This window comes from Chionomys nivalis, chromosome 15, assembly GCF_950005125.1.
Source record: "Chionomys nivalis chromosome 15, mChiNiv1.1, whole genome shotgun sequence".
Classification (NCBI taxonomy): Eukaryota; Metazoa; Chordata; class Mammalia; order Rodentia; family Cricetidae; genus Chionomys; species Chionomys nivalis.
In genome coordinates this window covers 5,231,260-5,244,713 of record NC_080100.1, presented here as the reverse complement: position 1 = coordinate 5,244,713, position 13,454 = coordinate 5,231,260, and the positions used below count along the sequence as shown (strand labels likewise).

Here is a 13,454-nt window from a genome sequence, read left to right as displayed (position 1 = left end):
TATATTCAAAGATTAAAACTGTCTGCAACTAGAAGAATGGGTTTAATAGCTCATCAATAAGCTTTCAGAATTTTGTGGGTTTGCAGTTTTTTGTTTTTTTTTTTACTTTGTAATCTGTTACGCTGTTTTGTTATTTAGAAGTGTGCATTGCGTCTAATTATTTGTTTTCTGTACCCTATGAATTTTGGTAGGAGGATGAAGCACATTGATCAAACACATCAGGACAGTGTGAGATAAAACTTTATCTAGTGCTCTGGTTGTGAACTTTCTTTCCCCAGGGAAACAAGGATTTCCCCTTTTATGCCTTGTTCATTGTCTCTCTCCACTCAGTGCTACGTGGTTATTTAGTCTTATAAATGAATGGATCTTAAGAAGAGTTAATTTTGTTACCAGACCTTGTGTCCCACTCCATTAATCCCAGCACGTGGGAGGCAGAGCCCGGTGGATCTCTGAGTTCAAGGCTAGCCTCATCTACGTAGCAATTTCCATGATAGCCAGGGCTACACAGAGAAACCCTGTCTCAAAAAACCAAAACCAAAGAAACAAAGAAATAGGTAATTTTATTACCTGTTCATTGACAAAATCCTCAACAAATTTCTGTTCTTCACCAGTGAACCTGAAAGTTTTCTGTTGATATCTTTCAAGTGTTTATTTTCTAGACGTCAATAATAAAACATAAAATATTGTCATAAATCTTTAGGCTATATTATTTAATCTTGTTGTGGACAGTCTACGAGTATGCAATATATCTTTTGTATCTTCCAAAATAAAACTCTATACTTACAATAAAAAACAATTGTATGTTTTGATGTTGTTCTGGTCTCACACAATCACAGTTAGCTTTCTTTTTTCCAGGCCTGGCTACTTTATAATTTCATGGATGTTTAGGCATTTAACATCTATATTGTTTAATGCTTATTTCTGTTAGTAAAATACCCTTACAACTTATGTAGCTATTTAACTTTGAATAATATGGCATATGTCTATGCCCTATTTGCTTGTTCTCTTTCTTCAGTAGAAGTATAGACTGTTCCACCTACTCTGTTTTGTGAATTATGCTCAGTGTTGGTAAGTGTTAAAATATACTATAGTTTCTCATTGATGCTTCAATATGTAAATGTAGATATCTCTAATTTAAATATAAGTCATGTAAGTGTGAAGAATATTTCCTAGCTTTTGTTCATATCTCAACTTTTGCTCAACAGGAACAATACCCATTGATTGTAACAATTACAGCAGGGACATTGATTATAAATCACTCCTTATTCAACGCCAGAGAATTCATACAGGGGAGAAACCCTACAAATGTGAAGAATGTGGTAAGGCCCTTAGTTCTCATAAAACCCTTTCCATGCACCAGAGACTTCACACTGGACAAAAACCCTACACGTGTAAAGAATGTCACAAGGCCTTCAATACTCGCTCATCACTTTTTATACACCAGAAAAATCATACTGATGAAAAAACCTACAAGTGTGAAGACTGTGGCAAATCCTTTTACTATCCTTCAATGCTGAAACAGCATCAAAGAATTCATTCTGGAGAGAAACCCTACAAGTGTGAAGAATGTGGCAAATCCTTTTGCTATCCCTCATTCCTTAAGCAACATCAAAGAACTCATTGTGGAGAAAATCTCTACAAGAATGAAGAATGTGGCAAAAGATTTTCCAGTTCTGCACGCTTTCGGGAATATCAAACAATTCACACTGCAGAGGAACCCTACAAGTGTGAAGAATGTCACAAAGTCTTTCGTTATCACTCCGCTCTTAGGATACATAAGACAGTTCACACTGGAGAGAAACCCTACAAATGTAAAGAGTGTGGCAAAGGTTTTTCCTCACCTTCATGCCTTAGACGACATCAAACAATTCACTCTGAAGACAACCCCTACAAGTGTGAAGTTTGTGGCAGATGTTTTTGCTCGTCTTCTTCCCTTAGACGACATCAAACATTCCATTCTGAAGATAATCCCTATAAGTGTGTAGAGTGTGGCAAAAGGTTTTCCTGTTCTGCAAGCCTTCAGGAACATCAGACAATTCACACTGGAGAGAAACCCTACCAGTGTGAAGAGTGTCACAAAGCCTTTCGTTATCACTCTGCTCTTAGGAGACACAAGAGAGTTCACACTAGAGAGAAATCCTACCGGTGTGAAGAGTGTGGCAAATGTTTCTCCTCATCTTCATGCCTTGGACGACATCAAGCAATTCACACTGCAGACAACCCCTACAAGTGTGTGCAGTGTGGCAAGGCCTTTGTTAATCTTTATAGCCTTACTCGACACATGATAGTTCATACAGGAGAGAAATCCTACAAACGCCTTAAAAAATTCACTTCCTCAGACCTTAAGACACATCAAGTGACTTATTCTGAATAAAACTCTGTGAGTATGTGGGGTGTGGTAAAATCTTTGCTAATCATTCAGATCTTATCCAACGCTAATGAATCCATAGTGGAGAATATTAGGTTAATCATTTTGAATGTCGACAGGAGCGTCTAATTTCCAGGAGCACAAATGTTAAGCATGTCATCAGACGACAGTACAGACTTCCCTTTGCTGTGATCTCCACACCAGTTTGTTCAAGCAGTGTGTTTGAAACTTGCCTTGATGAGTCTCTTTCTTCTGTATCTATAAATGTTCCATGAAACTGTTACCATGTCAAAATTTTGTCAGGTGCCCGAAATCTGAGATCTGGGCTGTGGCAGAGTTACTGTTATGTTTCCCGGAGAGGGGGAGTCACACAAGCTCCTGTAATAATGTCTCCCTGGGGTGTGTAAGAATCTCCATAGACTCATAATTCTCACTAAGTTGGAATCTGGTGAGATGGTCTACATTGGTGCCTATCTGGGCTGAACGGGCATTTCCGTTTGTCTTCCCAGGAAATGCTAACAGAACACATTATCAATCATATTTGATTCTAGGATAAAGAATTCCTTATTTTCTTTAAGTTCCTAACACCATTTCTCATGTGACTCCAACTGTCATGTCATAGAAACCTCGACCCATATTGAAATAAGGACCCGAGTCAATTGCACTCAGCAGAAAGGATGCGTTTGATTGCTGGCTATGGGATCATCAAGTACGAGACGCTGCAGGTGCAGATCTTACTTTACTGTTGATACAGACCTGAAAAGTCATCTCAGTCTTGAGTTTACTAAGTTACTGTAAACTGTTAAGGGCAATTAAAACCTTAAAGATAATAGGAACTCACCTTCTGAATGAATAGATGTCTGTAATGTGCCCAGAATTGTGTTTCTAGTCATGCTAAGTCCAGATGAAATTTATTTACACATATGAGATTGGAAGAAGAGGCTAATTTATGTCTCTCATTCTATAGCCTTCTGCATATGCTACTGTATATTCCAAAGCATGTACCTTAAAACAAGTTTAAACATAGTTTGTTTAATATGACATACAATTAAAAACCAAGTATAATTACACTTTAAAAACTCCTTGTGTGGGAAATAGAATGCTAGTGGTAAAGGCGCTCATTTTACAATACTCTTAGATGACAGCGCCCCAGGCTCAAGCAGCACCATCCCCTTGTATAGGCCACAGGCCCTACCAGAGCAATTTACATGTTCACCCCATGACATCACAAGGATGTAAGACTGCTGCTTCTGTCTCTCCTGCAACGTCTGCTTGAGTAACAAGGCCTGCAGGGTGTTAAGCTTGCTCAAATGATGGGCTGCCTCAAGATAAATAATTCTACGGGCCCAGTATCTGCCCTTCATAAAAATCAAAGATTTGAAAGTCACTAAAAGAAGTGGTACATGAAGGAACTTAGGCCTTGTCAGGCCATTCTGGTTATACTGCATCTCCTCTGGAGCCTCTACAGGGAAATCAATTTGTGATGTTGCCCACACACAGAAGACAATTGTTTTCTATAGTGTAAAGGCAGAAACATAAGCAAGAGTAGTCAGGCTTGTTGGGGCAGAAAGCCCAGCAGATCACAGCCATAGGGCAAAGGAATCTCAAGGACAGAGGGAATATCCTCCCACCGTTAGAGGAGGAGACTTGGAGACCTAATAGAAAGAGCTGACATTGGGGACCAGTGTGGCTTCTCTAGCTGGAGAGCCACACCTCTAAGGAGGCCTCCAGCACAGCAAAAGTGGTCCCACACCCCATAGGCACCGTGAGTTGGGCCTGGCATCCCTGGCTGCTCAGTCTACTGGATGATTAAGGTTTCAGAAGGATAACCAGAGACTTTAAAAGGTTCATCAAAGCCTTGTGACCTCATGCCTAGAAGTATCTGGGATAACTGAGTGCATACTGACATCAGTTAAAGTCCAAGGGACATAGAGAGCGGATTTCTTTTCCTAGGAAGAGATGAATGTGGAACTCTCCGAGGCTGCCAGAGGAGAGGCTATTGTGTATTTGGTTGCCAAATTTCAATAAGATTATTTGATACTTCTAATATCTTTGTATTTTATAAATCATTTCTGTGTCCTGATTTTGAGAAGCTGAGGTAAGTTCGAGGCAGATGCCCTGACTTTCAAAATTCTGTCACGTGAGAATTTCAGTATTAGAGAAGGAACGGAAAGTGAACATACAACAGACCAAACCTGCAGACAGAATTCCAACAGTGGATAACAGGTGAGCTGTCATTCCACACACCAGTTTGAGCCAGGAGCTGTGTCCCTCCCCGTTGGGATGGGAGCAGGGGCGGCAAGCATGAGCTCACAGCAGTGTATACGTACCTGAGTTTGTGAAAAACCAGGTGGATACTGATAAGATCCTGGTAGGGCTCACACTACAGCTGAATTTCTTATATATGTTGACATCTGAGTTTTACAAAGGACTTAAGGGTGGGTGGGAACTCCTGCGATGGCCAATGGGAGTTCTTTGTCAATAAACGTTACCGAGTTACGTTTAACTTTCTTCAGGCTTTACATGCGCTCTGTGTCCCTGACCATATACTTCAGTATTTGGGTTCCAAAGTTCTCACAAAAGCTATATTTCAAGCTGCAGAGTCTGTTCCATGTATGACCCACACAGAGATTCAATACAGAGGAACCAGGATTATTTTTTTTTCTAGTACTGCGTATTAAAACAAAGTCTACATTACAGTCGAGTGCGTTAACGTTGGCTCACTACTGAAGTAAAGAAAACAGCAGGTGCCAGGTACAAATTCAAGAATAATGGCGGCGGGGGTGGGGGTGGGGGAAACGCGGGGATCACATACTACATACTAGGCTTCCGAGATGATGCTTGCACAGAATTTTGGGATATGTAGTCCGTGTGCTTGTGACATCACAAGAAGCCATCCAGGAAATTCCAACTGAGCTTTCGTTTTGCTACAGGTGCGTTTTGCTCAAAGTTGGGCGAGAGCCCCCTGCTATGCATTCCAGTTGCATCTCTGACACGGAGGTTGTCCTGACCCTACTGGGATCTTATTGTGCATAAGTGTGCCAGTGAGATTATATGGCTCGAACCCAGCAACAAAAGGAGCCCTTTAGGTGCTATAGGACTAGGTTTGGGGTCTTGAAAAGGCCACCAGGAGTGACCTCACTGCAGGGGATGAGCAGAGTGAAGAGGACGAGACATGGAGTTCCTAAGAACCACTTGTACAACCTCAGCAAAGAGGTTGGTGCTGCTTATCGAGCAGGAGAGAGGAACTCTGGGGCTTCTAGCCGTGTGGAACCCATGGTGAGCTCAGAGATGGCCCTGATTTCTCTTCCACTGTGAGGGTCGGGGGAAAAAAGACAAAAAGCAAGGCATAGAACAATAGAGAAGACAGCATAGATAGAGTGGATTATAAGTCGCTTGTTCAGCTTCCACAGAAATGACACAAGATAAGGATTTAGCAGAAAATTTTTATCCATTACTTCCCCAGTCAGTCTTGACTCTTAAAAGAAGTTTCATGGGAGAAGTGTCTATCAGGAATCACCCCCATTACCAGAAACTAGAACTGACACTGAAAAACCAGAAGACAAGGACTTCACCAAATGATTAAAGAAACTCACTCTACATTGACTTCTCTCAACAAACTATGAGCTTGTCTCTTGATGAATTAAATAAAAAATAATTAGGATGTAAAGTTTTATAAACATATATAGGTTTAATTATGATTTTGGGGGGCTTAAAAATAAGGTTTGGATATATGAAACAATAAAACATGTTCCAGATTTCCTTCCCACTATGATATTGTCAAATTAAGATGTCAAAACCTCAAAGTTTAACATTATTAAATTCTAAATAAACTAATACAACAATGATGCTTGCTATTCAGCCATGACCTCGGGATTCTATATTTCCTTTGGTCATTTTTTAAATATAAACTAAAATGCTTCTAATTTTAATGGAGACCTTCTTGATTTACCAATCTTCTACACAAATAAAAATAAATATTACTGCTTTTAACCAAAATTATTAGGCTTCCAAACTTCTATTATGATTCAAAAATGAATGTCCTTGACTCCTCTACAACATGGATTTCAATATAGATTACAAATAATAACAATACTGACATATCTGACAGTCTAAATAATTAATAGAATCTCCTCTTTGTATTTTTTAATGCCCAACAAGGCAAATTTTTCTTTACTTCTTCAACCATTCCTTCTAAAGTATCTAAATTTGGGTCAGCCAATAAAATATTGTTAATATAATGGTAAACTATACATTGAGAAAATTACATATGTGTTATTTCCAATGACTGACTTACAAAATATTGGCATAGGGTGGGCCTATTTAACACTTCCTGTAGGAGAATTTTTTATTGATATCTCTTATCAAGCTGAGAATTGTGAAGGCAATTTTTTTGTCCTTTTCTTGTAAAGGTATCTTTACAAAAAAGCAATCTTTTAAATCAATAACTATAAGAGGCCATCCTTTAGGCAATAGAGAAAGCAAAGGAATGCCAGACCTTATCAACAGCTCTTAGATCCTCCATTTTCTAGATTTCTTTTTAATAATAAACTCAGGAGAATTCCAAAAACTAGTTGATTCTTCAATCTGCATCAAACTGCTCCTGTACCAGTTGTTCTAAAGTCTGCAGTTTCTCTGTCTTTAAAGGCCATTGCTTAACCCATACAGGTTTATTCATCAACCATTTTAAAGGTAGGGTTGTTGATTCCTTTGAAAGATCAGCAGCTGTTGTGCCCTGTTCTTGTACAACCTGAGTGGTTGGTGTTTCTTCTTTATAATACCTCCTAATATTTTTTCCAGAAGCATATGTTAGCTGTTATTTTATTTCTGAGATTGGAGGAATGTTAATCTGAGTATTCTAGATTTGCTGTAACAAATCATGTCCCCATAAATTCATTGCTATGTTAGCCACGTATGGCTTTAATTTTCCTCTCTGTCATTCTGGCCATAAGCATCCAACCCATCTCATGATCTGTATACGCCCATATTTTTACATGGTATGACGACCAAAATCTCAGGCCACAGTTTGCACCTGCTGCACAGACAGGCTGTCACCAGGGTCAGGATATACTAGTGTTGTTCTGTTCCTTTGTAATTTGGAGGATGCCTGAGGGGGAGATGCTAATTCGGCCTACATGACAGAGCTGGCATACAGGGCAGGAAGATGGGAAGAAGAGAGGGCATAAAAAGATGTGAACATGACTAAAGTCAATCACCTGTTTACCTAGGAAACAGAATATTAATAAATTTACCCTCAGTTTATGTTTTGGTATAAAGGCTGTTTGGAGAATAAACACATAAAATTTCCAGGATAAAAACTCAGGATTTCATGAGGGATCACTAAAAAAATCCCTCCCGACAAAGCCATGTGAGTATTTCCCATGTCTCCCCAGCTGGTCCAAAAAAATAATTTATGGTTCAGGCTAACTAAATGCTGAATATTTACTTCCTGAAGAGGCCAATTTGGATGTCAACATTCTGGTGCAATTATCGTGACATCTGTACCTGTTCTATAAGACCTTCAATAACAATATCATTTGTTTGTACTTTTAAGTTTGGTCTTTTTTCATTTATAGAATTTTGAAAAAATATTTGATTTATGATTTCTCCTTAAGTATTTCTTCTCTCCTCTATAGCTTTTCTATCGAGAGCAGTATAGTTTCTGATAGTAGACACTAGGTTCTTTCATTGCTCTGGGAAGCTATTTCCTCATGGTTATAGGAATGACTGAACCAAATTTGGCATGGGGGCCTGAGAGAGACCCCTCAAGGAGTTTCCCAATGGCAAAGGGTTACCTTGACTGTCCCTTGATGACCTACATTCATTTGTCCAACCTCTGCCTTTGTCACACCTTCTGCATAATCCAGAAAAAAGGGACATTCTGTTTGAATTATGCTTAGAAAAAAATTGTTTCTTGGAATGCCCTGTTTACAATCCCTTTTTAGGTGATTGTGGTTACCATAATTGAAATACTTGCCAGTTTAATTTTTTTTCAAACCTCTGGAAATCACCTCTTATCCATACATCATTGTGGTCCTGAGATTCAATATTGATTGTATCTCAGATTTATTCAAGGGTGCTGATCTTGCCTTTACCAGCCAAATTACCCTTTTGCATTGTGCATTATCATTTCAGGTAATGAAAAGCCAGAGTTTCAATTACTATTTGTCTAGCTTCTGAATTTGTTATTATTCTATTTACTAATGAAGTCAGTCTTTGTAAGAAATCCATAAAGGCTTCCTTTGGGCCTGTATTACTTTAGTAATTGACTCAATTTTCTTTCCTACTTCTCCATTTCTATCCCAAGCATTCAAAGCTTCTGTGTGGCTTAAATCCAGGGTGTGGTCATCCTATAGAGATTATTTTTTTTTTAAAGATTTATTTATTATGTATACAACATTCTGCCTCAATGTACGCCCACACGCCAGAGGAGGGCGCCAGATCTCAGTACAGATGGTTGTAAGCCACCATGTGGTTGCTGGGAATTGAACTCAGGACCTCTGGAAGAGCAGCCAGTGCTCTTAACCTCTGAGCCATCTCTCCAGCTCCTAGAGATTATTTTTGTAAGTCAGCATAATCTCCCTTTTCAAGAAATTGGTTTAGGGAGGTTTCAATACCTCTAGCAGTACTTCATTGCTCAATGGTCTTAGCCTCATCTTCCCATAAGATCTTCCATTGTAATTGAGGGCTAGGCTCCAAGACTGCTTTAACCAAGTCTTCGTAGTCTTTCAGGATAATTGTACTACAAGTTGACCATGAGTTTAACATTTGCTTCACAAAAAGTGAATACATGCTATATGAGACTATCACTTCCTTGAATCTCCTTAAAGCTAACATTTCCACAGGAGTCCAATTAACTCTTACACAGCCATAGGGATATCTTTTGGCAGTTGTTCTTATAAGATGACTGGAAAAATTAAAGTTGGTTGTTTGAAAACTTCAGGCTGTTCCCCTCTAATCTTATAATGCAACACTGCAGTTGGTTCTCCATTAAATCCCTCTGTCTGATCTGAATATCTCTATTATATGTTTTATTAAGTTTTTCTAAAACTTGTATCTTAGCACTCATATTAACCAACTTTTTTAGTGATAACATAAAAATGAAAAAACTGATAATATTTATAATTGACATTACGTAAGTCCCATCAAAATTAGTTTTCCTCTCATTTAATTGTTCTATTTTCAAACCGTTCAGCTTATTATCATTCAGAGACCTAAACCCTCCACTGCAGTAGTGGTTCCCATTTTTTAATGAGGGAAAAAAACTTCCTCTCTTTTTTTTTTTTTTTGGTTGGATATTTTTTCAGTGGGGTATGAAAGGGAAAGGGAGAAGGGGAGAAGAACAGAGAGACAGAGAAAGAGGGAGAGAGAGAGAGAGAGAGAGACAGAGACAGAGAGACAGAGAGAGACAGAGAGACAGAGAGAGGAGAAACAGAAGGGGGGAGGGGAGAAGTGGTGAGTGAGGCAGAAGCTGCCTCTTCTTGGGGGAGACAGAAAAGCATTTCCTCTCTTTTTAAAACTAATCCCCCCTTTAAGAATTCCCAATTACCACCTATTTACTTCTCCCTGCATAGTCATCTCAGTTTCTGTCTGTCTGTACAAACTTCCAGACCTCTCTGGTTAGCTAGTGGCTACCTCCACACCCTGATCTTCAGGCAAGCTTCATTTGTTAGAGTATAAACAAGATATCACCACACCTATGTTCAGGAATCAATGAGTTTATTACTGAAATTGCAGACAGAAGTATGGATGAGGGATTAGAATAGGAACACACTTTAGTAACATTTATTTTATAAATGTGGGTGTCCTTGTATTTGGGGTATAGATGTTCCGAATTAAGACTTCATCTTGATGGATTTTTCCTGTGATGAATATGAAATGTCCTCAATCTCTTTTGAATAATTTCAGTTTGAAGCCCATTTCGTTAGCTATTAGGATAGCTACACCATCTTGTTTCTTAGGCCCATTTGATTGGAAAGTCTTTTCCTAATTCATTACTGTGAGGTAATGTCTGTCTTTGAAGTTGAGTAGTATTTATTGTATGCAGCAGAATGGGTCCCATTTTCATATCCATTCTATTAACCTATGTCTAAGTGAATTGAGTCCATTGGATATTAAAAAATATTAATGATCAGTGATTGTTAATTCCTCCTATTTTTGGTTTTGTTGGTGGTGGTAGTGTGTGTGTGTGTGTTTCCATTCTTTGGGGTTTGTTGGTGTTAGGTTATCTGTTGCCTGTGTTTTTTGTGGGTACAGCTAACCTTCTTTGATTGGTGTATTCCTTCCAGTACTTTCTGTGGGGCTAGATTTGTAGATAAGTATTGTTTAAAGCTGGTTTTATCATGGAATATCTTGTTTTCTCCATCTATGGTGATTAAAAGCTTTGCTGTGTATAGTAGTCTGGACTGGCATCCATGGTCTCTTAATGTCTGCAGAATATCTATTGAGGACCTTCTGACTTTCAGAGTTTCCATTGAGAAGCTGGGTGTAATCCTGATAGGCCTTTGTATGTTACTTGGCCTTTTTCCTTTACAGCTCTTAATATACTTTCTTGGGGGAAGGATTGAGAGGGAGGGAAATGAAAGAGGACTCTTATAGCTTAGATTAAACCATATATTTTTTCTTTATTTCACACACCAACCTCACCTTCTCCTGTCTCTTCTTTTACTTTTCCCTATATACAGCTCCCTTGTACCCCATCCACTCCTCCTCTGTCTCCATTCAGAGGTAACCCATATTTCTTAAATGTATGTCCTTCATGTGCTCATTACCTTATCTCCATTATGCCCATTCTGATTATTCTCTGTCTGTTTGGTGAATACCTTCCTTCTTCTCAAAGCTGTCTCTGTACATCTCTCTCCCACCTATATATACCTCCTTCCAAGCTAATGACAGTTTAGATTTTATTAGACCAACCAGAGTGGCACATATTAACATGGTGTAAAGGAACATTCCACATCAACGTTTTTGTGATAGGGTATTTACTCTACTCTTGAAATTTCTTTGCCCTACGCCTGTGGTCTGCCTTGGTTTCTGACCCCAACAAGCCTGGCTACTCTTGTTTATGTTTCTATTTCTCAAATATATAGAAACAATTGCTTCTCAGGTATTGCTAATATTAAGCATATATGAAAATATGCATTTGAGGATAGGGTTTGGTATCCCCATATCAACCACATACATTTGCATCTCTAAGGGTCTTCTAAACCTTCTGTTTTGAGTCAGTGCACCTTACTCTGATTTACTTCCAGTGATCTCAGTGCAGGTAGGTGCTGCACTCTAGGAACCCAGGTGACAACATGGAGTCAAATCCTTGGTCACCCCTTTGGACCCTGTGAGCCTGCTGAAGGCAGGTACTAAACTTCAGATGCATTGCAGTATACTAGCTACAGGATGTGTTTAGAGCCACAGACTCAAAGTAGCCCATGAGATCACAACAGCATAGACTATGGGTGCTACACTGACCACTGGAACCTTCCAGATCAGCATCTCACACCCATAATGACCTCACACCACGGGAACCAGGGCTCTCGTCTCCACAGTGTCCCCACTATTTCAGTCCTGGGCTGATGCTCAGGGAACCTCTCACCATTCTATAGAGTATTTGTACCCCATGTTTATTGTTTATTTCCTCAAAACAATAAAGAACACGAATCAACACAGGTGTCCATGGACATATTAATAGTTTGGTAAATATAAATGTCTATGCTTATTACTCACACACAGATGCTATTTAGCTCTAAAAGAAGTATAATCATGAAATTTACAGAAAAAATGGATGAACTTAGAATGTATATCAACTGAGGTCACCTAATCATATAAAGAAAAGCACTGTATGTTCTCCCTCACATGTGTAGCCTGGACAATGATATATGAACATATGTAAACACATTTACATATGACCACAGTACATCATATAGAAGAGAGAACTATAAGGGCTAAATATTAGGGGATGAGGAAGAACTTAAAGCAGATGATGACCATGGGTTGTGAAAGAGGACATAAGTTCCCTGGATATCAGGGTCAAACTGTTATGGATTCTAGTTTTCATTAGCATCTGTGTATACATCTATCACAGTATTTTCAGATGGTTGTAAAGAGGTGCCTGACTGTGGGTATAAAGTTGGGAACTTGGGTTCATTTAGTTACTGTCCGCTCATTACAATAATGGCATTAAATTCTCCCTAGGGCTTATCACCTAGCCAGGCACAAGTTTATCACAAAATAACATCATTTCAGTTACCGTTTATGGAATGAGCTTTGTATCCAGTCAGAAAACGATCGGTTGCTCCACACCTTTCCTGCATTATTGCTCTGTGGGCACTGCTGCTTTGGTCTGAGGCACAGCAGCAGCTGCACCTGACACTAAAGCTGCCTCAGCTGACGACTGCACCTCTGCCTGCAGCCACCGCTGCTGCCTTGGGGCTGAGGTCCTAGACTGGAAGAGCCTTCATGCTGTCTTAACTCAGTCTCTGTCCTTTATTTACCAGTAAGGATTCCAGAGCCAGGCGCTGGGTGGACACCTGCTAGCTCAGAGAGGCAGAGCTTCTTACACACCAAGGGGGATGTTACAGGAGCTCGGATGACTCCACTGGGAAAAACAACAGTAACTATGCCACAGCCCAGATGTCAGATTCCGGGTGACCAATGGACAAAGCTAGGACATGGGAAAGGTTTCATGGAGCATTTATAGTTACAGAAGATAGAGATTCATTCATTAAGGCAAGTTTCAAACACATTGCTTGAACAAACTGTTGTGAGCAAAGAGAAGTCTCTGCTGTTCTCTGATGACATTCTTAGTATCTGAGTTGTTCTATGTTAGATGTTCATGTTGACATCCAAAATGATTAACTTGACATTCTCCACCATGGATTCATTAGATTTGGGTAAGATCTGAATTGTTAGCAAAGATTTTTACTACACTTTACACAATGGAGTGATTCTGAATCATTTGATGTGTTTTAAGGGTTGATGAAGTAAACTTTTAAGGCATTTGTAGGATTTTTCTTCTGTATGAACTATATCATGTGTTGAGTAAGGCTATAAAGATTCACAAAGTCTTTGCTACATTCCCCACACTTTTATG

The 13,454-nt window shown here is 39.2% G+C and overlaps 1 protein-coding gene across 2 annotated transcripts in view; it reads left to right on the top strand.

Moving 5' to 3' along the window:
* Nucleotides 1–4,662, top strand: part of LOC130887569 (zinc finger protein 58-like) — a 40,681-nt gene extending 36,019 nt beyond the window's left edge. For both annotated transcript variants that reach the window (XM_057790073.1, XM_057790074.1), the window contains one exon: nt 1,206–4,662. In XM_057790073.1, coding sequence (XP_057646056.1) covers nt 1,206–2,374 — 1,169 coding nt within the window. In that variant the 3' untranslated portion in view covers nt 2,375–4,662. The remainder of the gene's footprint in view (nt 1–1,205) is intronic.
* The last annotated feature ends 8,792 nt before the right edge of the window (nt 4,663–13,454 follow it).